Source organism: Podarcis gaigeae (assembly GCF_964106915.1).
Source record: "Podarcis gaigeae genome assembly, chromosome: 10".
NCBI classification, from domain to species: domain Eukaryota; kingdom Metazoa; phylum Chordata; class Lepidosauria; order Squamata; family Lacertidae; genus Podarcis; species Podarcis gaigeae.
Window position 1 is genome coordinate 62,836,785 of NC_139686.1, and position 27,404 is coordinate 62,864,188.

General features: G+C 43.3%; 1 protein-coding gene across 1 annotated transcript; it reads left to right on the top strand.

The window, feature by feature from the left end:
- Positions 1 to 27,404, top strand: ALG12 (ALG12 alpha-1,6-mannosyltransferase). The gene is made up of 10 exons (XM_083701557.1): positions 1 to 68; positions 5,282 to 5,463; positions 7,449 to 7,581; positions 9,205 to 9,378; positions 10,736 to 10,930; positions 11,929 to 12,032; positions 13,046 to 13,269; positions 13,880 to 14,049; positions 19,381 to 19,456; positions 26,949 to 27,404. The coding sequence occupies exons 2-10, from the start codon at positions 5,302 to 5,304 to the stop codon at positions 27,184 to 27,186; spliced, it is 1,476 nt and encodes a 491-aa protein (XP_083557683.1). The 5' UTR covers positions 1 to 68; positions 5,282 to 5,301; the 3' UTR covers positions 27,187 to 27,404.

A 27,404-nucleotide genomic window follows, 5' to 3' on the forward strand; every position in this document is an offset into this window, starting at 1 on the left:
GCCCTTGAAGTGGATCACGTGCTCCGCGGGCTGGCTTTCCCTAGAGTGGCCACGTGGGTGCCTTGCGGGTAAGTCCAGTTTCCTCCTCAGTCCGGATCGGGCAGGATTTCTCATCCTTCCGTCGGATGGGCTTGGCAGGCTTGATCTCGAAGGGAAGGAGGGAGGAATGGAGAGCAGAAGCGGAAATATACCAAGAGATCCAATACCCTTTTAAAATGTGGGGTTTTTTTTGGGGGGGTGGATGGAGCAGAAGCAGAAGTAAACGGGGAAAAGAGTCGGATCAAATATCCGATGCCCTTTTAAATTGTGGGTTTTTTTACGGGGGCGTGGCTTGCAAATTGGGCTGTTACTTCCATTTCGATTATGTGTTTTGTGGTTTTGTATTTTGATTTTATTCTACGACCTCTGGGTCTACGAATGCAATAAATAATAATAAATCGGATTCTTTGGAGGGCGTCGTTGATTTGTTGAAACGGTGCTAGTTGCAATCGAAAGATGCCCTCTGGGTTTCAAGGATCGCCCGCCTCAATCCAGAGTGTGGTGGCATGTTCGCAACGTAACAATGCGTGCTTCGCCAGGGAGGCAAGAAAGTCTCATCTCTGTCCCCTAAATGCCCCTGCAAGAAAGGCAATATGGATGTAACCAAGTTGGGGGGCAGGGAGCAGGTATTATGCACAACGAAGGTACAGAAACGCTAAATGCCCTCTATCTTGTATAGGTGAGGCAGATATCCTATAGTGCCTATAATGCTTCTTTTTCAGCTGTTTGTAATAATGGAGGCAGTTAGCTTGCCCAAGGTTAATATTAATTTATGATTTATACCCCACCCATCTGGCGGAGTTTCACCACCCATCTGGCGGTGGCTCCCAATCGAGTGTTAAAAACAATACAGCATTAAATATTAAAAACTTCCCTAAACAGGGCTGCCTTCAGATGTCTTTTAAAAATAGGATACAGTGGTACCTCGGGTTAAGTACTTAATTAGTTCAGGAGGTCTGTACTTAAGCTGAAACTGTTCTTAACCTGAAGCACCACTTTAGCTAATGGGGCCTCCTGCTGCTGCCACGCCACTGGAGCACAATTTCTGTTCTCATCCTGAAGCAAAGTTCTTAACCCGTGGTACTATTTCTGGGTTAGCGGAGTCTGTAACCTGAAGCGTATGTAACCCGAGGTTCCACTGTAGCTGCTTATTTCCTTGACATCTGATGGGCGGACGTTCCACAGAGCGGGCGCCGCTACTGAGAAGGCCCTCTTCCTGGTTTCCTGTAACCTTGCTTCTTGCAGTGAGGGAACTGCCAGAAGGCCCTTGGAGCTGGACCTCAATGTCCGGGCTGGATGATGGGGGTGGAGACGCTCCTTCAGGTATACTGGGCCGAGGCCATTTAGGGCTTTAAAGGTCAGCACCAACACTAAATTATGCTCGGAACCTGGGAGCCATGCAGATCTCTCAGGACCAGTGTTATATAGTCCTGGCAGCCACTCCCAGTCCCCAGTCTAGCTGCTGTATTCTGGATTAATTGCAGTTTCAAGGTTATGTGCTGAGTAAAAGGTACAGATAACAACAACAACAATAATAATAACTTTTAAATTTATATCCTGCCCATTTTGCTGGGCTTCCCCAGACACTCTGGGCAGTTTACAAACATACAGAAAAACTAAACAGCATCAAACATAAAAAAGATATCCTATACGAGCAACAAAAGGTAAAGGTAAAGGTACCCCTGCCCGTATGGGCCAGTCTTGACAGACTCTGGGGTTGTGCGCCCATCTCACTTAAGAGGCCAGGGGCCAGCGCCGTCCGGAAACACTTCCGGGTCACGTGGCCAGCGTGACAAAGCTGCATCTGGCGAGCCAGAGCCGCACACGGAAACGCCGTTTACCTTCCCGCTGGTAAGCAGTCCCTATTTATCTACTTGCACCCGGAGGTGCTTTCGAACTGCTAGGTTGGCAGGCGCTGGGACCGAGCAGCGGGAGCGCACCCCGCCGCAGGGATTCGAACCGCCGACCTTTCGATCGGCAAGTCCTAGGCGTTGAGGCTTTAACCCACAGCGCCACCTGCGTCAACAAACCAACCAATAAATCGATAGAATAACAACCAACCAATAAATCAATAGAAACCAATAATGATTGGATTTGAGCTGCAAAACACCAACCCCGCTTCCTCCAGATTGGTTTTCCCCTTTATTGATTTACCCTGGCGTTGGACCTTTAGGACTTGGTAAGGGCAAAAAAGCAATCAACAAAACACTCTAGTAAAAATCGATGTACATTGATTTTTCCTGGCTTTGTTTTTAAGGTGGCTGTTTGACAAGGCCGTGTGCCCTGTTAAAAGAACCTCCGCTGTATTTCATATTCCAACTCGCTTTTATCTGCTGTTGTTTAAGAACAACAACAACAAACACTTTGGCTGAATTAATGATCCTTCCAAAGATAAAAATAAAAAAGGGGGGAATTAACTCATGGTGAAATACTCAGTGTGAACAATGCATCTTCTGTGTTGCTTGTTAGGGAAAATTTGTGTTGAGCAAGGGGTCAATTTTGTTTTTGGGTATATTTGTTCTAATAGTACTTGTGGCAAAGGCACTGTGAAATTCTTTGACTTTGTGCCGTATTCCAAGCAGAAGTACCACTTTTTCTTCTTTCTTCTTTCTTATTACTATTCTCTTCTCTCTACCCTTTCTTTTTCTTCTTTCTTACTCTTTTCTTTTTTCCTTTGATAAGATACGTAGATTAATGTTTTAGTTTGTGGGGGAGGAGAGGATATTCGACATAAGTTCTGTTTTTTTCTTTAATGAAATTTAATTAAAAAAACCCACGAACAAACCACAAGCAACTGACCTGGCACTATTTATAGTGTAACGTTTTCCACAATCAAATTCCAACACCTACTGGACCCAGGCATGTAGGGGGTCTAGCACCCACAAACTCATAACAATACAGTGGTGCCTTGCAAGACGAAATTAATTCGTTCCACAAGTTTTTTCTTCTTGCGAGTTTTTCGTCTTGCGAAGCACGGTTTCCCATAGGAATGCATTGAAAATCAATCAATGCGTTCCTATGGAGACCGTCCGGGGACAGAGAGGAAGCGCCGCGCGCCTTCCCCTCTGTCCTCGGACCTGTTTTAAAGCAAGGGGCAGCGGGGAGAAGAGTGCTTCTCCCCATTGCCTGCCTCGGACCTGTTTAAAGCAAGGGACGGCGGGGAGAAGATTGCTTCTCCCCGTTGCCTGCCCCGCAATCTCCGGGGACAGAGGGGAAGGCGTGCGCGCCTTCCCCTCTGTCCCCGGACCTGTTTAAAGCAAGGGGCGGCGGGGAGAAGATCGCTTCTCCCCGTTGCCACCCCTTGCTTCAAAAGAGGTCCAGGGACAGCGGGGAAGACGCGCTGCGCTTCCCCGCTATCCCCGGAGCTTGCAGGGCAAGCTTCATTTTGCGAAGCAAGCCCATAGGGAAATGTGTCTTGCGAAGCGGCTAAGAAAACGAAAAACTCCTTCATCTAGCGAGTTTTTCGTCTTCCGAGGCGTTCGTCTTGCGGGGTACCACTGTACCTTCTATCCAGATAACTAGAAAGGGAACAGAAATGGCTGAGCTCAACGTGCTTGCAATGTGAAGCTGTGCTGGTTTAGAACAGCTTGGTGCCCAAACCAGCATCATGGTTATTCTTTGTGCCTACGGTGTTTGGCTCTGTGGAGAGATGCTGATTTGTCTTTTAACTTTCCCTTTTTTTTGAAATAATTTTTATTTGATTTTACCAGCGTAGACTTATAACCATACCAAATACATATTTAGAGATTTCTCTAAATCTCTAGACTCCCCCCATCCCCTCCATGGGTCCTATTGTCAACCTTTTCCACTGCACATTATTTCATAATCCATATTTTATATCTCTCCATATTGTCCATAATGTTTGTTACATTACAAGTGTTATTAGAATCCTGCTAATGTTTTCATCTGCTTACAGTGGCCTCCTAAATAAATTACAGTTTTTTTCCATTCTTTCTTGAAGTTTTTGTCTTCTTGGTTCCTGAGCTTCCGGTCAGTTTTGCCCTTTCAGCGTTGTCTAACAGCTTGGTTTGCCATTCCTCTCTGGTCGGGACTGTATCTTCTTTCCATCTCTGGGCTGGTAGCATCCGCGCGGCTGTTGTTGCATACATAAAAAGTCTTTTCCTTTGTGATGTCGGTACCTACAATTCCTAATAAAAAAGCTTCTGTGTTTTGTTTTTTTTAAAATAAAGGTTATTTCAAACATTTTTTTCAATTCATTATAGATCATTTCCCAGAATGCTTTTATTACCTTACACGACCAACACTTTTGGTAGAAGGTGCCTTCTTTTCCTTTACATTTCCCTCAGGTATTTGTACCTGTCTTATATATTTTTGCTAACTTGTTGTTGTTGTTTAGTCGTGTCCGACTCTTCGTGACTCCCTGGACCAGAGCACGCCAGGCACTCCTGTCTTCCACTGCCTCCTGCAGTTTGGTCAAACTCATGCTGGTAGCTTCGAGAACACTGTCCAACCATCTCGTCCTCTGTCATCCCCTTCTCCTTGTGCCCTCCATCTTTCCCAACATCAGGGTCTTTTCCAGGGAGTCTTCTCTTCTCATGAGGTGGCCAAAGTATTGGAGCCTCAGCTTCAGGATCTGTCCTTCCAGTGAGCACTCAGGGCTGATTTCCTTCAGAATGGATAAGTTTGATCTTTTTGTAGTCCATGGGACTCTCAAGAGTTTCCTCCAGCACCATAATTCAGAAGCATAAATTCTCCGGCAATCAGCCTTCTTTATGGTCCAGCTCTCACTTCCATATATCACTACTGGGAAAACCATAGCTTTAACTATACGGACCTTTGTCAGCAAGGTGATGTCTCTGCTTTTTAAGATGCTGTCTAGGTTTGTCATTGCTTTTCTTCGAAAAACAGGCGTCTTTTAATTTTGTGACTGCTGTCACCATCTGCAGTGATATTTGCTAACTTACTAGGAGCCAAATACCACTGGTACAGTGGTACCTCAGGTTAAGTACTTAATTTGTTCCGGAGGTCCATACTTAACCTGAAACTGTTCTTAACCTGAAGCACCACTTTAGCTAATGGGGCCTCCTGCTGCTGCCACGCCGCCGGAGCACAATTTCTGTTCTCATCCTGAAGCAAAGTTCTTAACCTGAAGCACTATTTCTGGGTTAGTGGAGTCTGTAACCTGAAGCGTCTGTAACATGAAGCGTATGTAACCCGAGGTACCACTGTACATCATTTTCATGTTTTTTCACTTTTGATCTCACACTGTAATCATGTGCAGGTGGATGTTTTGTATCCAGCATGGCTGAGAAGAGATCTTCAGAAGGACAGCAGCTTTTGTTGCTGTTGATCATCGCCGTGGCCTTTGTGCACCTAGCAGTCTGCCCGTTTGCAAAAGTGGAAGAGAGCTTCAATCTTCAGGCCATCCACGACATCCTTTGGCACAAACTGGACTTCGACAAGGTGAACGGGATGATACTCAGGGAGGGTCCTTCTTCTGAAACCTTCCTCTGTTTACGATTGGTGTCCTGCTGAGTTGCTAGGTTCATGGGACGAAAGGGCGGACTTCACGCAACCAAGCAGAGATTTTAACGCTTTCCGTTTTTAGCTTCTGAGTTTCGATGGATGTGGTAGAATGGAAACAAACACCCATTGCTTGAGGGAGTAGAAAGAGGAGCACCATTATGTTTTTTTTTTTCTCTTGGGGTGAGATTTGAGATTAAGCACTTGATTCTCATCCCATGTTCAGAGGCATGGATGAAAAAAGAAGCCGTGTTTATGCCCCTCTAGAGAGGAAAGGACGCAGGTGGCGCTGTGGGTTAAACCACAGAGCCTAGGACTTGCTGATCAGAAGGTCGGTTGTTCAAATCCCTGCGACGGGGTGTGCTCCTGTTGCTCAGTCCCTGCTCCTGCCAACCTAGCAGTGTGAAAGCACGTCAGAGTGCAAGTAGATAAATAGGTACCGCTCCGGCGGGAAGGTAAACGGCGTTTCTGTGTGCTGCTCTGGTTCACCAGAAGTGGCTTAGGCATGCTGGCCACATGACCCGGAAGCTGTACACTGGCTCCCTTGGCCAATAAAGCGAGATGAGCACTGCAATCCCAGAGTCGGTCACGACTGTGCCTAATGGTCAGAAGTCCCTTTACCTTTAGAGAGGAAAATGTTTTATCAGTTTATTATCCCCTGTGCATATGACGAAGTAAAGGCCATTCCACTTCTGCTAAGCCAAAATATTTGGATTGAATTCAGTACAAGTCTGATCCCCACATATGTATAGATAGGAATTGGAATCTAGCAACAGCAGGAGGGCATGGGTGCCTCTCCAATATTTTACATACCGTACTTATCAGTCTGTTGAGCTTTTCTTTAAGGAAGGATTGCCCAAAAGTTGTTGGGCTTTTTTGTGGAGGATTGCACAGAGTTGTTGAGCTTTTTTTGGGGGGGAATGCTGAAAATTGCTCACCCACACGTGTCACTAAATCCAACTCCCATCTGTCCCTCACCGGCAGAAGCTGCAAATCGCCTGCCCAGTTGCTGCAGTGTCAGCCAATCAACACCACCCATTGACGCAGCAACCAATAACATGCGCAATAGCCACTGACAGCCGTGGCAGCAACCAATCAAACGTCCACCCTATCCACTCCCCATGAATAAGACCACCATAATAATAATAATAATAATAGTAATAATAATAATAATAATAATAATAATAATAATAATAATAATGGTTATTATTTATACCCCGCCCATCTGGCTGGGTTTTCCCAGCCACTCTAGGTGGCTTACAACAAAATATTAAAATACAGTGGTCTGTTAAACATTAAAAGCTTCCCTAAACAGGGCTGCCTTCAGATGTCTTCTAAAAGTCTGGTAGTTGTTGTTCTCTTTGACATCTGGTGGGAGGGCGTTCCACAGGGCGGGTGCCACTACCAAGAAGGCCCTCTGCCAGGTTCCCTGTGACTTGGCTTCTCACAGTGAGGGAACCCCCAGAAGACCTTTGGAGCTGGACCTCAGTGTCCGGGCAGAACGATGGGGGTGGAGACGCTCCTCCAGGTATACTGGACCGAGGTCGTTTAGGGCTTCAAAGGTCAGCACCAACACTTTGAATTGTGCTCGGAAATGTGCTGGGAGCCAATATAGGTCTTTCAAGACCGGTGTTATGTAGTCTTATACACTGAAAAGTATAGTAATCCTTCCAGAGGGAACTCGTGGGAAAGTGTACTGTATTAGGCAAATTGCTGCTTCAGGATTAGACTACTCGTCTTTTTAATTACCTCCGCAAATACCAGCAGGGCCATTCTGGAGCAAATACTTTGGAGAGCGCTTCCCCGTTTATGCAGACCCACCGAATTTAGAACTACCATTGCCACAGAAAAATTGCGCTTTCCGTTTTGTTATTTGCAACATTTGCCGGCTACCTTTCTATAGCCTCTTTGTTTTTCAACGACAGTATGATCATCACGAATTTCCTGGCGTCGTCCCGAGGACGTTCCTTGGCCCATTGTTTGTCGCGCTGCTTTCTAGCCCAGCCGTCTGCGTGCTGTCCCTGCTGCAAATGTCCAAGTTTTACTCCCAGCTGATAGGTATGAGATCTGTTGCTCAAGTCAAGAAAGGCCCTTTTCAGGAATGGGGGGTGGGGGCGCCTCTGTAATAGTCTGCAAACTGTGGATGAGGAAACCATGATCCTGGACTACAGCTCCCATTATCCCTTAGCATGGGCCACACTTACTGGAGCTTCTGGGAGTTGTAGTTCAACAACAATAACTGGATTGACAATATGAGAACATTTGCAACTTATGAACGGGCTGCTTACAGATGCAGACTGGGATAAATATGACAATATTTGGAATGTGTTACACAAAATGCAGTAGGCTATTCATATTTACATTAATATTAGAATAATATCAAATTCGTATCTACGGGTTAGGGTATTTTTTGTATACATTCATATGATGTTTTTCCCCCCTTTGCACATTTTATTTTTCTCTATTCTTTTTCTTTGTATCTCTTTATTTCTTTATAACTGGAAACATTGAATGAGTTATACAAAATGCAGTAGGCTATTGATATTTACATAAGTATTGGAATAATATTATCAAATTTCTGTTTATGGGCAAGGGTATTTTTTGTATATATTCATATAATGTTTTTTCACCTTTGCACATTTTTGTGCCTTTTTATTTTTCTGTCTTATCTGTTTCTTTGGATCACTTTATTTCTTTATAACTAAAAACTTGTAATGAGTTATACCAAATGCTATTAATATGTAAATAGGGCCTTCTCGGTAGGGCACCTGCCCTGTGGAATGCCCTCCCATCAGATGTCAAGGAAATAAACAACCACCTGACCTTTAGATGACATCTGAAGGCAGCCCTGTTTAGGAAAGTTTTTAATGTTTGATGTTTTATTATGTTTTAAATATCCTGTTGGAAGCCACCCAGAGTGGTTGGGGAGTCCCGGCCAGATGGGCAGGGTATAAGTGATAAATTATTAGTAGTATTAGTATTAGTATTGGGATAATAATATCAAATTTTTATTTATGGGTTAGGGCATTTTTTAATATATATTCATTTAATGCTTTCTCCCCAACCTTTACACATTTGTGTGCCTTTTTTATTTTCTGCTTCTTTGTATCACTTTATTTATTTATAACTGGAAACTTTTGAGTTATACAAAATGCAGTTTTCCTCCCAACCTTTACACATTTTAGTGCCTTTTTATTTTTCTCTATTTTCTGTTACTTTATATAACTTTTTTTTATATAACTGGAAACTTTGAATGAGTTATACAAAATGCAGTAGCTATTAATATTTACATAAGTATTAGGATAATAATATCAAATTTATATTTATGGGTTAGAGTATTTTTCATATATATTTATATATTTTTCCCCCTTTGCACATTTTTGTAGCTTTTAATTTTTCTCTTTTCTTTCTCTTTGTATCTCTTTATTTCTTTATAACTGGAAACTCTGAAAATAATTGAAACTTGTCAATAAATTATTATTATTATTATTATTATTATTATTATTATTATTAATAGTAAAAATAAATAACACATAGAGGGCCACAGGTTCCTCACCTCTGCTGCAATCTCTAATGCAGTTAGATTGCCAGAGTAATCTTGTGACGCAGCAGTCGATTCTTCCATTTCTACTACAAATAACATTTGTCCTCCCTCCCCACCTTGTTTTATTTCCATGCAAGTCCGAGGAAGCCTGGGGCTGTGCGTGATTTATGCCTTGTGGCGATTGCACAAAGAAGTGAGAAAGCAGTTCGGTCCGACTGTCTCCACGATGTTCTGTCTCATAACTGCAACGCAATTCCACCTGATGTTCTACTGCACTCGAACGCTCCCCAACGTGTTTGCACTACCCGTCGGTAAGCAGTTTTACCCGCCGTTGCCTTTAGACTGAAATAACTTGCCGCTTGATCAGTAGTTACCGTATTTTTCGCTCTGTAAGACGCACCAGACCACAAGACGCACCTAGTTTTTGGAGGAGGAAAACAAGAAAAAAAATATTCTGAATCTCAGAAGCCAAAACAGCAAGAGGGATTGCTGCGCAGTGAAAGCAGCAATCCCTCTTGCTGTTCTGGCTTCTGTGATAGCTGCGCAGCCTGCATTCACTCCATAAGATGCACACACATTTCCCCTTACTTTTTAGGAGGGAAAAAGTGAGTCTTACAGAGCAAAAAATACGGTAATCCAGAATGGAAAACGAACAAGGTCCCAACCAAAGAAGAATGGCAACTTAAGCTGATGGAATATGTGCAGCTTGCGGACCTAACATATAGAATAAGAGAACAAGAAGAACATACGTTTAGAGAAGATTGGAAAATGTTTATTGAATATACGGGGGACGGGCGGGAATTGTGTACATTTGAAAAGGTGGGAAGCATTAAGATAAATTCAACAGTGTAAATAAGTTTTGATGAATGAAATAATGGAATACTGAATGGTCTAGTTCCAGGCACGTCCAACTTCCAAGGGACTGTGATCTACTCACAGTATAAAAAGACTGGCTGTGATCTACCCATTGTCATTGCCAGGAGTTGTTGACCTTTTTTTTTAGGGGAGGGTTGGCCGAAGTATGCAAAATTAACCATGGAAAGAGAAGAAATTGATATTTTAAGGTTGTTTAAATCAATGTTTTTTTTGATTTTTTAATAATATTTTTTATTAATTTTAACATATAAATTATAAAATGTACCACAAAACTTACCACTTATGCAATCTTTTTGGACTTCCATCAGCACCTCTGATGATCCACCGTTTTAGCCACTTCTTATGCATTTCTTAACTTTATATTGCCTTTACATCTCTTAACAAATCATCCTCCCCCTTATCCATTTTTACAATACTTCTAATAATATTCCTCACAAAACTTCTTGCAACCCTACAAACGTCGTATTTTCTTCACAATTACTTTTCAAATAGTCCGTAAATTTACTCCAGTCTTCCGTGAATTTCTAGTCTTGCCGGTTTCGAATCCTTCCTGTCAGTTTATCTAATTCTGCATAGTCCATTAACTTCATCCTTCATTCTTCAATCGACGGTAACTCTTCTTGCTTCCATTTTTGGGCCAATAATATTCTTGCTGCTGTTATTGCATATAAAAAGAGCTTAAATCAATGTTTTAAATTGTAAAACAGAAAATTTAATGAAAATTATGTTGTTATTTTTAAAACCCTAATCTGGTCACACTTTGACAAATTCTTTTGTTTCTTTGTCAACCAGTTCTACTGGCAGTTACATCCTGGATTCAGCAAAAGCACCGCTTGTTCATCTGTTTCTCGGCGTTGGCCATTATTGTCTTCCGATCTGAGCTCTGCATATTCCTGGGTCTTATGCTTCTGATAACCCTATTTAATAAAAGGCTCTCCTTTGTGAAAATGCTTTCCTATAGTGTTCCTGCAGGGGCTCTCTGCCTAGGTAAGTCTTTTCTTTCACATTGCTTTTAGCGTTGATGCGTTTCTGTGAAGAACCAGAGCTTGGCTGTGGGTTATTAGTAGCTATTTTTATTTCTGCTTTTGAACAGCCTTCCAAAACTGCTTCATTAATTTTACGGATTGCTTGGCTGGACTCGGAGATCTTTCTAATTACTGTTCTGAAGTATTTTACTGAAATTGTGTTGTTGCTTTATAACGATAAAGGAAACTGCCTCGGGAGAATGGTTTGCTTTGAAAGATTTGAAGCTAAAAAGCAACGATGGCCTAGAAATATTTAACAATTAAAATGCACCTTTGGACTAGTGAAGAAATAACCCCTTTCTAAAAACTAAGTCTTAAACACCAAGCATCAAATAGCTTTTTTATTTTTATATATACAGTATAGTCTCCAAAGATATTTCAAATCACTTACCATCATATAGTTTTTTTATACATACACAACGTCTTCTAGACTTCCCACCCCACCTTTCTTGATGTTTATTTTTACTAATCCTTTTTGTTAGCTGTTTTAAAACTTATTATCTAAGCCCTGATATCATTATTTCTTTCAATAATCAGCTGCTTATACAGTGGTACCTTGGGTTACATACCCTTCAGGTTACATACGCTTCAGGTTACAGACTCCGCTAACCCAGAAATAGTACCCCGGGTTAAGAACTTTGCTTCAGGATGAGAACAGAAATTGTGTTCCAGCGGCGTGGCAGCAGCAGGAGGCCCCATTAGCTAAAGTGGTGCTTCAGGTTAAGAACAGTTTCAGCTTAAGTACAGACCTCCTGAACTAATTAAGTACTTAACCCGAGGTACCACTGTATTTCAAATCCTGCCTGCTACTTCAACCCAGAGTGAAGGTTTTTATTCAACTGTAATTCAAATTGTGTTTTATGTCTATATAGGAAGCAAATTCATTGCTTCAAGTGGGAAAAAGAAAAGAAAAGGTGTTTTCCGTTTCACTTTTTAATTTGGGATGTTTCTTTCTTTTAGGCCTCACCGTAGCCTTGGATTCCATGTTGTGGAGGCAACTTCTGTGGCCTGAGGGGAAAGTGCTTTGGTATAACACCGTTTTAAATAAAAGTTCCAACTGGGGAGTATCCTTTAATGTGTGGTACAGCATCAGTGAAGTCAGGTATTCTGAGCTGGCATGATCGTCCCAGCTGATGCCCTGTGAGTTTCTCTCTCTCTGATTTTTATTGGTTTTACATATAATCACGTTACGTAACATCGTACCCCCTTATTTTATCTCTCTTTGGCTCGACTGATTGAGACTTTTAATTGTGAGTTTCGAGGCCCATGTTGGGCAAAAGATCCCCGCATTGTAGGGGGTTGGACTAGTTGACCCCTGGAGTCCCTTTACGATTCTGTTCAAACTTTGCCCTTTTACAAAGCTGTGCCATATGGGAACACAGTGGTACTTTGGTTCTCAAACTCAGCCCATTCCCGATGTCCGTTCCAAGGTGCACTTTCCCATAGAAAGTAATACAAAATGGATTAATCTGTTCCAGACTTTTAATAACAACCCCTAAAACAGCAATTTAACATGACTTTTACTATCTAACGAGACCATAAAATGAAAGCAATAATCATCATACTGCACTATAAAATAAATAAGGCAGTATTGTAGATGATAAAAATTAAATTTAATTTCTTTTCTTACCTGCACTGATGATAGTCAGCTTTTATTCATTTCTGCAGCCACACAATCAATCAATCAATCAGTAGCCGAACTGGGATTCCACACAGTTTGAAAAACAAATGAACCGAAAAAGCCTCAAAAACAAAAACGCAAAATAAATATCAAAAACAAAAGTGCCAAATTTAATCCGTTCTGGAAGTCTGTTTGATTTCCGAAATGTTTGAAAACCAAGGTGCAGCTTCTGATTGGCGCAGGCGCCACGGAAACAATAGCCAACAGCCGCATTGGACGTTCAGCTTCCGAAAAACATTCAAAAAACTGGAACACATTCTTAGTGTTTCTGTATTCCACTAAAATAGAACTTTTGTCTTGATTCAGGGCCTGTGAGTACGTAACATGCTTCTTCACTGGAAACATTCAAAAAGGCAGCTTAAAAAAAATTAAAATCCTTAACTCTTTTTTTGGTAGACTTCTCCTTTCCTGTGGTATTTTTATTCAGCCATGCCTCGTGCCCTGGGCTGCACTATTCTATTCATACCTCTAGGTGCAGGAGAGAGAAGGACTCGAATATTACTTCTCCCCACACTTGGCTTTATTTTTCTGTATTCCTTTCTCCCACACAAAGAACTGCGGTTTATTATATACACTTTCCCAATCTTCAATATTGTGGCTGCCAAAGGCTGCTCACGAATGTAAGTTAAGATTTTATTTTTTTAATATTTTCGTCCTTTGTTTTATTGGTAATGCATTACTTGCCAGTTTTAGAATCGCTTTGAGTTGCCTCCTTCCGTCAAGGCTCACCTAACAAGGTAAAATTGACCTGAAGGAAGAAAAATGTGTGAATTTATGTTGGCCTAGAAGCCATTCACATCCTCACTCTCTATTTACTCACCGAGCCACCCCAACGTGGGAGTCGCCCCCAATATTTGAGTTGGATATATTACGGGAAGACAAGATCAGCACTCCTAATGTGGGGTTTTTTTCGCCCTGTACAGTCATACCTTAGAAGTTGAACGGAATCCGTTCCGGAAGTCCGTTTGACTTCCAAAACGTTTGGAAACCAAAGCTCAGCTTCTGATTGGCTGCAGGAAGCTACTGCAGCCAATCGAAGCCCCGTCGGACGTTCGGGTTCCAAAGAACATTCGCAAACCAGAATACTCACTTCCGGATTTCGATCATTCAGGAGCCCATTTGTTCAGGAGCCAAGGCGTTTGACTTCCAAGGTACGACTGTGTTTGAGTTGGATATATTACGCAAAGACAAGATCAGCCGCTAAGTCTCGTCTTCTTTTCTCCTTTGCAGTCTAAACAACTACAAGAAGTCTTGGTTGTATAAGTTGGCATCTCTCTTTGTTGCAGTACATCTTCTAGCTAATGCTGTCTACTCGGGAGTATCACTGTATGTTTCCCACTTCAATTATCCTGGAGGAGTCGCCATGCAGAAACTCCACCAATTAGTGTCTCCAACGGCAGGTGCGTGAAGCCGAGATGAAACTTAAGGAGGAGACTATTGGGCTCGGGTCCCGTTACAGTCCGTGGGGCGTCATTTGTGTGTTTGCAGATGCGTAGCTCGGCTTCGGGAAGCTGCTTTGAGGAGGCAGCTTGGAACAGAGAAGCGACTGTCCTATGTTCACCGCATACGTCCAAAACACCGCGATGCCACTGCGGCTGGGCGACGCCAGGTTTTCAACACTGCGATGTATCACCAGCTGAATGTTGTGATATGGTGATATATCGTGATGTTGAAAAGCTGATGGAGAAACGAGCTGTGTCGGGACTGGTTCTGCAAGGCAATGTGTCAGGGACTGTGTTGAGGAGGGTCCCCTCCTCCTAATCCTGATCCTGAATCTTCTCAGGAGCAGGAGGACAGTTATAATAATAATAATAATAATAATAATAATAATAATAATAATAATAATATGTTTATTATTTATACCCCACCCATCTGGCTGGGTTTCCCCATCCACTCTGGGTGGCTTATTGGAATTGGAAGAGTGGTTTGCAGAGGGGCATAGTTCAGAAGGCAGAAGCTGGGACATAATGGATGGGGAGCAGCTAGCAGAAGAAACAGTAGGAGAGAGAGAGAGACAGATTCACAGTCTCTGGGCAACACCCCCCCCCCTTCCCCAAAGTCCCGGAGGGCTCAGAAAGTGTCACAAAAGAAAACACAGAGGCTCAATGCTCAGATTACAAGATGTAGGAGTGACGTACATCAATTGGGACGGAGCGGGGAGTGACCTTAATTAGGAGCACCGCCATTCTGATTAGATGCTTTCTTTTGTCCTTCCTTGTGTTTATTAAAGAAGCTAACTGGTTAGAATTCCCTTTTGTTTGATCGGCTACGGGGGAGGAAGCTGATTCCGTGAAGCCTGACACAATTCAGTGAGACCACCTCTGATCCCTCAGCAGGAGTGACGGCAAAGTCACACCAGTGCCTTGTGGGGCCCGGCCCAAGGCAGCTTGTTCTTCTGCACACATCAGAGCGAGTCCCTCTCAACACCTGGCACACCAAGGGGAAAACGAGCTCCGTTGACTCTGGCACCTTGCGGCCAGTGTGGTGTAGTGGTTAAGAGCGGTAGATTCGTAATCTGGTGAACCGGGTTCGCGTCTCCGCTCCTCCACATGCAGCTGCTGGGTGACTTTGGGCTAGTCACACTTCTCTGAAGTCTCTCAGCCCCACTCACCTCACAGAGTGTTTGCTGTGGGGGAGGAAGGGAAAGGAGAATGTTAGCCATTTTGAGACTCCTTCGGGTTGTGATAAAGCGGGATATCAAATCCAAACTCTTCTTCTTCTTCTTCTACTCTCAGTTTGAAGAGCAGAGCATGATGGCGCCTAAGTCTGGTGGCATATCGTGGGTGAACGGCGGCACCTCTCCTGACTCGGGAATGGCAGCAGTTTCACCTGCGATATACCACCGGGCAAAGATGCCGTTACACTCTGGTCCTCAAACCAGCCCTTGGTTGTATCAATGCATTACCCAGGCCGAGATGCCACTTTGAGGTCACAGCTTCCCCCAAAGAATTCTGGGAGCTGTCGTTTGTTAAAAGTGCTGAGAGTTGTTAGGAGACCACTGTTGCCCTTCCAGAGCTACAGTTCCCCAAAGTGTTTTTTAAAAATCCCTCTTCACTAGGAACTTGTGAGGGCCGCAGCTCTGGGAGGGGAATGACATCACAGTGAGGGGGATGACATCATAGTGCTTAAAATGTGTGCTTAAAATGTGGCCAGTGACTGAGGAAAAGGTTACGTAGCCACCTATGAATTCACTGGTTTAAATTCCCTGGGCGGCAGGTAGACTGAGTGGAAGCTTTTTTAGCAGGTCAGCAAAAATATCCTGGCTCTCAGTTGCTCATCCGATCTGGTGCTCTCTAGATACCACTGGTCCATCTGTCCCAGACAGCACAGCCAATGGTTAGAGTTGATGGGAGTTAGGATTCAACAACATTTCAGGGGGCGGCACGTTGGTCACCGCCAGCTTAACAGCAGCGGCGACAATAAAGTCCCCCCCCCCCCACAAAATAACATAAAATAGGTTGACGAAATAAAGAAAGCTTGGAGGAGAGAGGAAATCGGAAATGGATTTTTGCAGGAAGGGACTCTGAGCTCGATTCCGGTACTGGAAACTAATTCTTTTACTGGGCTTGTGATCAGAGGTACCATGTTCTGAATAATAATAATAATAATAGTAATAATAATAATAATAATAATAATAATTTATACCCCGTACCCCGCCCATCTGGCTGGGTTTCCCCAGCCACTCTGGGCAGCTTTCAACAAACTATTAAAATACAATAGTCTATTAAACATTAAAAGCTTCCCTAAACAGGGCTACCTTCAGATGTCTTCTAAAAGTCTGGTAGTTGTTTTTCTCTTTTACATCTGGTGGGAGGGTGTTCCACAGGGCGGGTGCCACTACTGAGAAGGCCCTCTGCCTGGTTCCCTGTAACCTCACTTCTCGCAGTGAGGGAACCGCAAGAAGGCCCTTGGCGCTGGACCTCAGTGTCCAGGCAGAACGGTGGGGGTGGAGAGGCTCCTTCAGGTATACTGGACCGAGGCCATTTTTTAAAAAATATATATATATTTATTAAGATTTTTAAACATAAATGCAAAAATAATGAACAATGTAACATATATCATAACATAATTTCTTAACTTCTTTGGACTCCCTCACGTCTCCCGCTCCCACTTGCATCGTTGTCAATTCTTGCCCGCAATTTATCATCTTGTTTACATTCTTGTGTCCCATTCATTTAAAATATAATCTAATAATTCTTCCAAAGGTTTATGATTTTTCCTCAATCTCACTTATCATCCTAATTCCATCTAATTTAGTGATGCTCAATTATTTATGATCTAGCCTCCATCTTAACATTCAACCAAATTACAGTGCTTTTTTAAATAAATCTTAAATTTCTTCCAATCTTCTTCAACCTTCTCTTCTCCCAGGTCTCGGATTCTGCCGGTCATCTCGGCTAGTTCCATATAGTCTATCAGCTGCATCTGCCACTCTTCCAGTGTGGGTAGATCTTGAGTTTTCCAGTGCTTAGCGATGAGTATCCTTGCTGCCCTTGTTGCATACATAAAAAATGTTCGGTCCTTCTTTAACACCTTCTGGCCGACAATACCCAAAAGGAAGGCCTCTGGTTTCTTAATAAAGGTATACTTAAATACCTTTTTCAGCTCATTATATATCATTTCCCAGAAGGCCTTCACTCTAGGGCAGGTCCACCAGAGGTGAAAGAATGTTCCATCATTTTCTTTACATTTCCAACATTTGTTATCAGACAAATGGTATATTTTGGCAAGTTTAACTGGGGTCATGTACCATCTATATATCATTTTCATTACATTTTCCTTCAAAGCATTACATGCAGTGAAGTTCAGCCCGTTGGTCCACAACCTTTCCCAGTCCTCAAACATGATATTATGCCCAATGTCCTGTGCCCACTTTATCATAGCCGATTTAACCATTTCATCTTGTGTATTCCATTTTAACAGCAAGTTATACATTCTTGAAAGTACCTTAGTCTTAGGTTCTAACAGTTCTGTTTCCAATTTCGATTTCTCCACCTGGAACCCTAACTTTTTGTCATTTTTTAAAAACTTTTTTAATCTGAGCGTAGTGTAACCAGTCTCGCACTTTATCCTTCATTTTCTCCAAACTCTGCAATTTCCAATTGTCTCCATCTTTTTCTAATATTTCCCAATATTTTGGCCATTTGGCCTCCATATTGGGTCTTTTTCGGGCCTTAGCTTCCAGCGGTGAAAGCCACCTTGGAGTTTTATTTTCCAATAAGTCTTTATATTTTGTCCAGACATTAAACACTGCTTTTCTGACAATATGGTTCGTAAAGGCCTTATTGATCTTAACCTTGTCATACCATAAGTATGCATGCCAACCAAAAGCATTGTTAAAACCTTCCAGATCCAGAACGTCAGTGTCCTCGAGAAGTAGCCAGTCTTTTAGCCAGCAGAAAGCTGCGGCCTCATAGTACAGGTTTAGGTCTGGCAGGGCAAAGCTCCCTCTTTCTTTCGCATCAGTTAATATCTTAAACTTAATTCTGGGCTTTTTGCCCTACCAGACAAACTTAGAGATGTCTCTCTGCCACTTCCGGAAGCACTCCGTCTTGTCCACAATCTGTAGTGTTTGAAACAAAAACAACATTTTTGGCAATACATTCATCTTAATAGCAGCAATTCGGCTTAACAAAGAAAGTTTCAATTTTGTCCAACTGTCTAAGTCTCTCTTAATTTCGGACCAGCATTTTTCATAGTTATCCTTAAAAAGACTCAGATTTTTTGCTGTTATGTTTACCCCTAGGTACTTTACTTTTTTAACCACAGTTAGTTCTGTCTCTCTCTGAAACCGTTCTGACTCTGTATCTGTCAAATTTTTTCCCAACACCTTAGTTTTCTGTTTGTTTAATTTAAATCCCGCCACCCGACCAAAGTCTTGAATCAGTTGTAATACTCTTTTCGTACTAGATTCTGGCTCCTGCAGGGTCAAAACTAGGTCATCTGCAAAAGCTTTAAGTTTGTATTGTTTCGCTCCGACCTGGATTCCTTCCACCAACCGGTCCCCTCTGATCATATTCAAGAGCACCTCCAAAACCGAAATAAATAGCAGAGGGGAAATAGGGCAGCCTTGTCGTGTTCCTTTTTCAATTTTAAACTCTTCTGTAACCACATTGTTAACTATCAATTTAGCCTTTTGTTCTGAATATATTGCATCAATCCCATTTTCAAAACCCCGTCCCACTCCCATTTCTTTTAAATTCCCCTTCATAAATTTCCAAGAGATATTGTCGAAGGCCTTCTCCGCATCTATAAAAATTAACACTGCTTTTGTATTTATGTCTGTTTGCAAAAGTTCCAAAATGTCAATGATGTTCCTTGTGTTAGCAAACAGGTGTCTACCTGGGAGAAAGCCTGCCTGGTCTTTATGAATTACTTCATTTAATACTTTTTTAAGTCTACTTGCCAAAACGTCTGCAAATATTTTGTAATCCACATTTAAAAGGGAGATGGGACGATAGTTCTTGTGTTTTTTCAGCTTGGACCGAGGCCATTTAGGGCTTTAAAGGTCAGCACCAACACTTTGAATTGTGCTCGGAAATGTACTGGGAGCCAGTGTAATTCCAAGTATATGTCCATTATTTTACACCAGGCTCCAGCTGGCGGACAACACACAGGGTCGTACTAAAAAGCATGTAAATTCTCCCTGCCCCAGTGTAGATTAAGTTTTACTCCTTCCTTTCGAGCGTTTCGTTTATTTATTTAGAAGCACTTTTTCGTTCTCTCCTCAGATGTTTCTGTCCATATCGATGCAGCTGCAGCGCAGACCGGAGTGTCTCGGTTTTTAGAAGTGAATTCGCATTGGAAGTAAGATTTTTAAAATATAATAATATTTTTTATTAGTTTTCCATTACAGTCCAGTGATCGCCTCATTACAACAATACCAATTTATAATACAGTTATTAATACCAGTTTTTCAAATGCCAAATTGTATAATTTAGATAAAGTGTTGTACAACAACTGAGATTCCTGCATCGCAGGGGTTTGGACTAGATGACCCCTGGGATCCCTTCCAACTCTATAATTCTAGGATTCTATTATTTTATCATTAATATAAAACTATTTATTTATTTATGCTTTTCAAGTTTATACATTTCACTAATTTTACAGTCATTTTGACATTTCAAAACTTGACTTCCTTCCGCCTCTTTCTGCGCTTCCTTCAAAAAAATTTCATATCTTCTGCATATCCAAACTAACTGAATTTACTCATTTATTCATCTTCTTTAAATATATACTCTTATAAAACTGCAGGTTATTACCATAATCCTGCCAATGTTTTTATCTGTTTATAATTTATCGGTAAATATTCAATAAACCGTTTCCGTTCTTTTGTAAAAAAAATAAATATGAAAATGTTATCTTGATTTCTTATTCTTCTTAATGCGAATAAGAACTAGGATTCTATTCTAGATGCAGTTTTGGCTTTTGATGCAATCTGCAAATTGAGTAAGTTGTGGGCTTACTATATCGCCAGATATAGGAATTTCCCCATTTCCCATTAATGGAAATCTAGGCAAATCTTTTTCCCAAACCTTCGCCTTCAGAACTGCCTAAATTCAATTAAATGGATGTCAGCACGACTAAGATGTGTGTGAGAAGCCTCGGCCCTTCGGCAGGAGCCCGTGTTTCAGCTCTGAGCACCTACATAAACTCAGTGACTCATATAGGACACCTGAGCTGCCTTTTCATCACCGTGCCTCAAATCTGCCTCAAGAAAAATGGCTGGCGGCTGATTGTCTTCCTCCGGTGACTGACGGCGCATCAGCTTGACAGACATGCTAACACAAGGCGTGCTCTCTATCATCTGGGCAAAACCAGGATGAAAGGATGGGGCTGAATAATAGTGTTTGGCAGAGCTTGCGCCTTAATGACAGCTTCTTCAGTAGCCGGGGGCAAAGTATTACCCGAGGAGCCAGCCAGGTGTTTGGTTTTCTCCTGCAAGCATCCCATACTTACTGTTTCAATTAGCAGCTAGCTTAGATTACGTGCAGCTGGCAACTGCAACCCAATTTATGAGGGCGGGATCATCTGCCCAGTGACAGGCCAGGTTCCTCAAACAAAAAAGTCTACACTGTTTTGCACAAGACTTGTTCTTCATACTTAGGGATGGAGGGAGATTATTCTGAGGAGCAGACAGCCTGTTGTTGTTCTTTTCGGCCGGACCTTGGCCAACCTGGTGCCTCTTAGATATTTTGGGCTGCAGATCCTGTAGTTCAGATAGGCTGCGCTGCTAACACAGGGCTGAATACATTAATGGGTGCGATTAACTGGAGCCAGCCAGCCTGGCTATTCCCTTAGCTCCCCGGGTGTCTATGCGCAGCCTACCTTTCCCTGATGCCGGAGGAAGCCAAGCGAGTGTTGCAGAGCTGATGCACAAGGGTGAAAAATTAGGGGAACAATCAGAACAATTTGTCACCCATAGCTAGCGAGGAAGAGTCGTAGTGGTCTGCTACAGAAGTTTGCGTCGCCTTCTGTGCGGTTTGTGAGAAGAGCCAGGGTGGCGTAACTGTTAGAGTGCCAGACTAGGACCTTGGGAGAGCAGGGTTCAAATCCCCAATCAGACAGTGAAGCCCTCTGGGTGCCCTTAGGCCAGTTGCCATCTCTTAGCCTAACCTGGGACGCGGGTGGCGCTGTGGTCTAAACCACTGAGCCCCTTGGGCTTGCCGATCAGAAGGTTGGCGGTTTGGATCCGGATAACGGGGTGAGCTCCCGTTGCTCTGTCCCAGCTCCTGCCAACCTAGCAGTTTGAAAGCACACCAGCGCAAGTAGATAAATAGGTACGACTGCAGCGGGAAGGTAAATGGCGTTTCCGTGTGCTCTGGCTTCCATCACAGTGTCCCGTTGCGTCAGAAGCGGTTTAGTCGTGCTGGCCACATGACCTGGAAAGCTGTCTGTGGACAAACGCCAGCTCCCTTGGCCTGAAAGTGAGCTGAGCACCGCAACCCCATAGTCGCCTTTGACTGGACTTAACCGTCCAGGGTTCCTTTTACTTTTTCCACCTCACTGGGTTGTTGTGAAGATGAAATATGGGGGGGGGGGTTAAGTCCAGCTTTCCAGGTCATGTGGCCAGCATGACTAAACCGCTTCTGGCGCAATGGAACACCATGACGGAAACCAGAGCACATGGAAATGCTGTTTACCTTCCTTCTGGAGCGGTACCTATTGATCTACTTGCACTGGTGTGCTTTCGAACTGCTAGGTTGGCAGGAGCTGAGACAGAGCAACGGGACCTCACCCTGTCACGGGGATTCAAACCTCTGACCTTCCGATCCACAAGCCCAAGAGGCTCAGTGGGTTAGACTCCAAGTTTGGCATGTATAAAGTAGCGGCCTCCACTGACCATAAGGCATTGTGTTTAAAATAAGGCAGGGCTCAATGCTGCGTAGGAATCGCATCCGCTGAACTTGAAATCATTGTCCTAATCTCAGATGCTTTGGGATAGACAGAGACTGATGGCAGGGATGCGGTTCTGTTTGTTATTCACAAACCTTAAGTCTGATTTAGCATTAAAGGCAGGTTCCAGTTTTGAATTTTTTAAAAAGAATAAAGACATCAGACGCTCTTTACATCTTGGCCGTAGACACAGTTTGCAAATGAGGTAGACTTAATGAGATGTTTACTGGACCAGTATTTTCTGTGCACATCATGTTCTCCGTTCTGTCTGGAAAATGCGGCTAAATCGCCTGAAGCATCCCCAAAGAAACTTGTATCAATTTTAATGCCTCTCTCTGGGGCATTGTTAATAGCAAAGGGAAGTACATGTTGTTTAGGATTTGGGGAGGTGAATAAGACGTGCAGCTTTTTGCAATCGGAATAGTGGGCAGGGCTGCATTTAGTCCATGCGCACAGGCATTCTGCCATCGCTACAAGTCGGGCAGCTATGCCCTGTTGCTGCTTCAGCCCCACCGAAAAGGCTTGATGCCCCCTATCGCGGGCTTGCCTTGGTGTAGCTCCTTCCGCTGCTGATTAGCAGCCCCTTCTGGTTGTGTTTCAATGTGCCATTCTGACCTATGCCCACTTTGTCCTAACACAGTTGATTTGGGTACAGTGATACTCGGGTGAAGAACTTAATTCGTTCTGGAGGTCCGTTCTTAACCTGAAACTGTTCTTAACCTGAGGTGCCACTTTAGCTAATGGGGCCTCCTGCTGCTGCGCCGCCGGAGGACGATTTCTGTTCTCATCCTGAAGCAAAGTTCTTAACCCGAGGTACTATTTCTGGGTTAGCAGAGTCTGCAACCTGAAGCGTATGTAACCTGAAGCGACTGTAACCCGAGGTACCGCTGTATTCGTGACATCTATGCTAGATACTCTTTGGGGTAGATGGTGACAGATTTCAGTGTCTGCAGGTCTAATGTTGCACCTCCCCTTTCTGCAACAGCTGCCACAATCCTTTATTTTTTTTTAATGAAATGAAGTGCAAATAAGTATCTGTGCTATTCACTTACAAAACAATAGGGTGGTGGGATAGGCAAAACAGCCTAGCTTTAAAAAATTGCCCAAGTTTGGCATATTTTTTTTTGGAAAATCTTCCTTGCTCCCTAGAACATCATAGATAACCTCCCATGTTTCTTTCCACACTGTTCTATTTATGGCCCAGGAGTTGAATGTGGTCCACAGACCTATCTTCTTCTGGGCAAACTGCCTAGGCCACTCTGTCTCTCAGACAGTGTTCTGCCCCCTTCTGTAGTCATTTTTGAGGGACTGGAATGTGACCTTGAATGATGATGCCTCTCTCTTGCCCGGAAAAAGGATGGGGAGTTGTGCGTGTGAAGGTTGTCCTTATGAGAATGTGGCTCTCGAATAACATGCTGTTATTCTTTGGAGAACTACTTGAAAATGATTTACCGATAGTATTTAACTTCAAGTAGACTTGCTAAGGGGATGCGGGTGGCGCTGTGGGTTAAAACCACAGAGCCTAGGGCTTGCCGATCAGAAGGTCGGCGGTTCGAATTCCTGCGACGGGCTGAGCTCCCGTTGCTCGGTCCCTGCTCCTGCCAACCTAGCGGTTCAAAAGCATGTCAAAGTGCAAGTAGAGAAATAGGTACCACTCCAGCGGTAAGGTAAATGGCATTTTCGTGCACTGCTCTGGTTCGCCAGAAGCGGCTTAGTCATACTGGCCACATGACCCAGAAGCTGTACGCCGGCTCCCTTGGCCAATAAAGCGAGATGAGCGCTGCAACCCCAGAGTCTGTCACGACTGGACCTAATGGTCAGGGGTCCCTTTACCTTTACCTTTAGACTTGCTAAGATGTATAAAGACTGAATCAGATAGGTGCTGGAGATGCATAGAGGTGGAGGGAATGTTCTTTCATATGTGGTAGGCTTGTAAAAGGGTAAAAGTGTATTGGGAAATGATCCATAATGATTTGGGAAAAAATGTTTAAAAGTACTTTCCTAAAAAAAAAAACCCCAGAGTCCTTTCTGTTGGGGATAATTCAGACTGAAATTCCCAGGTGTCAAAAAAGGTTATTTATGTATGCCACTACTGCAGCCTGTTTTTGTTTGCCCCAAAATGGAAAATGAGCGAGATCCCTACCAGAGTGGCAATTTAACATGATGGAATATGCACAGCTTGCGGACCTAATATACAGAATATGAGAACAGGAAGATCAAACATTTAGAGAAGATTGGAAAACGTTTATTGAATATATGGGGAATAACTGTGTACAGCCGAAAACGCTGGCAGCATTAAGATAAATTCAACAGTGTAAATAAGTTTTGATGGATGTTATAATGGAATGCTGAATGGTATAGTTTCTGTAAAATATGCAAGGATTTATGATATGCAGAATGAACCGTGGAAAGAGAAGAAAGGAAGTCATTTATATTTCAAGGGTGTAAAAATGAGTAAAACAGAAAATTTAATAAAAGTTCTATGCAAAAGAGAGAGAATGTGGCTCTGGAGCCCCACCACAACCCAAGTCCTTCCACGCTGGAACAGTCTCAACCATGGGTAGGCAAACTAAGGCCCAGGGGCCAGATCCAGCCCAATCGCCTTCTCAATCCGGCCTGCAGGCGGTTTGGGAATCAGCGTGTTTTTACATGAGTAGAATGTGTGCTTTTATTTAAAATGCATCTCTGGGTTATTTGTGGGGCATAGGAATTCGTTCATTTCCCCCCAAAAAATATAGTCTGGCCCCCACAAGGTCTGAGGAACAGTGGACTGGCCCCCTGCTGAAAAAGTTTGCTGACCCCTGGTCTCCACCATTTCCCCCTCCTTAAATTCTGCAGAGCGTTTTGAACGCTCTAGAAGCAACTCATGAACTTTTGCAGACCAAGGAGCAGAGGCTGACAAAACCGGCACAGATCCGTCGGTGCAGACATCACAAGACACTCATGCGCGTTATTAACTGCACTCCCCGCCACTCTTGGCATCAGCCATTGGTTTTCTTCATGCATGCTTGGAGGAAACCGATTACTGGGATCCATTCCGGCTTGGCTTCAGGCCTGGTCACGGCACTCAGACTGCCTTGGCACCCCGGGTGGAGGATATTTGTCAGGAAGGAGATGGGGGGAGAACCACTCTGCTCGTTCAGTTGGATCTCTTGGCAGCTGTTGGTACTGTGGACCATAGTGTCCTTCTGGAGCATCTCCAGGAGATAGAAGTTGAGGACTCCTACCACCAAGGCTGCTTCATTCTGATGATGCAGATGAAATATCATGGGTACGCGGGGCCGAAAACAGTCAAGATCCAAAGATCCCCCAAGCAGGAACCTCCAGTTGGTGGAGACGTCATGCGCCATCCTGGTGCCCGGGCGTCTTCACTTGGTTGCAAGAGGCCAATATCCAGGTGCAAAATGCGCCTGGCAAATTTTGAACACTGCCCTCCTGATGTTGTTGCCTAGCATTATTATTCCTCACCATGACAGCAGAGAGTAATGTGAATTACGAGTCCAGCGTCACAAGCTGTGTGGCATGCACAATTTTTATTGCTGGGTTTTAAAGTTGGGTATAGGTAAACGGCGTTTCCGTGCACTGCTCTGGTTCGCCAGAAGCAGCTTAGGCATGCCGGCCACATGACCCGGAAGCTGTACGCCGGCTCCCTCGGCCAATAAAGCGAGATGAGCGCCGCAACCCCAGAATCGGTCACGACTGGACCTAATGGTCAGGGGTCCCTTTACCTTTACTAAAGTTGGGTATAGTGCAGGAATAGTTGTTGCAGTAGCCCTAGGTCGGCAACCTTTTTTGTGCCTGCAGGTTTTTTGAGTGAGTGCCATGGGCCGTGGAGGTCAGATCCAGTAGAATTAACCTGAGCTTTGACAAGCACATAGAGATGAAAGAGGAAGTGGGAAAGAGTGTCCTTCTTCTGACTTCCTATGAAGGACTTGCTCACAAATTTATTGACAGCTGCACAAATTATGATAGCTAGGAAGTGGAAGGGGCAAGGTGAATATAAAATGGAAGAATGGCATAAAAAGGTGTGGGATATAACTATTAATGATAAATTAATATGTGCCATTAAGGTAAGACGGGGAATATGCAGGAGAAATGATTCTGAGGAGATATGGAGGGTGTTTGTACAATGTGTACTGTTAAAACGGAATGGGGTCAAACCATCGGAAGAGGTGTTGAAATTTTGGGAGTTTGGGGAGTTACCATGGAATGGTCTCGGTGGTGGGGTGCATTTCCTTAATTCTTATTTACTTATGATTATTACTTTGTTGGGACGCGGGTGGCGCTGTGGGTTAAACCACAGAGCCTAGGACTTCAGAAGGTTGGTGGTTCGAATCCCTGCAACAGCATGAGCTCCCGTTGCTCGGTCCCAGCTCCTGCCAACCTAGCATTTCGCAAGCACGTCAAAGTGCAAGTAGATAAATAGGTACCTCTCTGGTGGGAAGGTAAACGGTGTTTCCATGCACTGCTCTAGTTCGCCACAAGCAGCTTAGTCATGCTGGCCACATGACCCAGAAGCTGTCTGCGGACAAACGCCGGCTCCCTCGGCCAATAAAGAGAGATGAGCGCCGCAACCCCAGAGTCGGCCACGACTGGACCTAATGGTCAGGGGTCCCTTTACCTTTTTATTACTTTGTTAAAATAAAATTACAATTAAAAAAGAATGTTTAAAATGTAAATAAATATAAAATATAAATAAAAGAATGAATAGAAGCAAAAAAAAAAGAAAGAAAGAAAAGGGAACAGCATGTGATAAAATAATAATAATAATAATAATAATAATAATAATAATAATAATAATAATGCTCCCACTACTATGCCTTGCTTATTTCCAGACTGGTCTTACTTTTGAAAAGAAAAAATAAAACTTATAGCAGTTTCTTATTGCTTGTTCCCTTAACAGGTATGACAAACGGGAAGACCTCATGCCAGGTGACCCACTCATGTTTTCTTACACACATATACTTATGGAGATGAACCCTGTTCACTTGTCACATTACGAGAAGACTCACCGAGTGCTGGCGCACATACATGGGACCAGTGGGATCAGATTGAATTTTACTGCGCTGCCTCCTGTTTCTTTGAACTTGAAATCCAAATTAGTATTGTTGGAAAAGTTCCCCTCGTCGGCTGGAACGTAATTTTGCAAACAAGTGCCGCATATGTTTGCCAGAGAAGTGATGTTGCGCCACTTGCAAACTGGAACGCAGTGGCTGTGGAAGATTGGGAGAAACCCCCCCCCCCTTTCTTGCCAGAGGATCGCATAGACATGCATTTATATGTCAATATATAAGGCACATTCTATATGTATTACCACACAACTAAAACCTGATAGCAAAAAATAAATAAATCGTGCAGA

Coding starts and splice junctions, on each gene's coding strand:
- ALG12 (XM_083701557.1), top strand. CDS start 5,302: ATGGCTGAGAAGAGATCTTCAGAAGGACAGCAGCTTTTGTTGCTGTTG. Junction 12,033..13,045: donor ATAAAAGTTCCAACTGGGGA/GTATCCTTTAAT, acceptor TTTTTTTGGTAG/ACTTCTCCTTTCCTGTGGTA. Junction 19,457..26,948: donor GAAGTGAATTCGCATTGGAA/GTAAGATTTTTA, acceptor TTCCCTTAACAG/GTATGACAAACGGGAAGACC.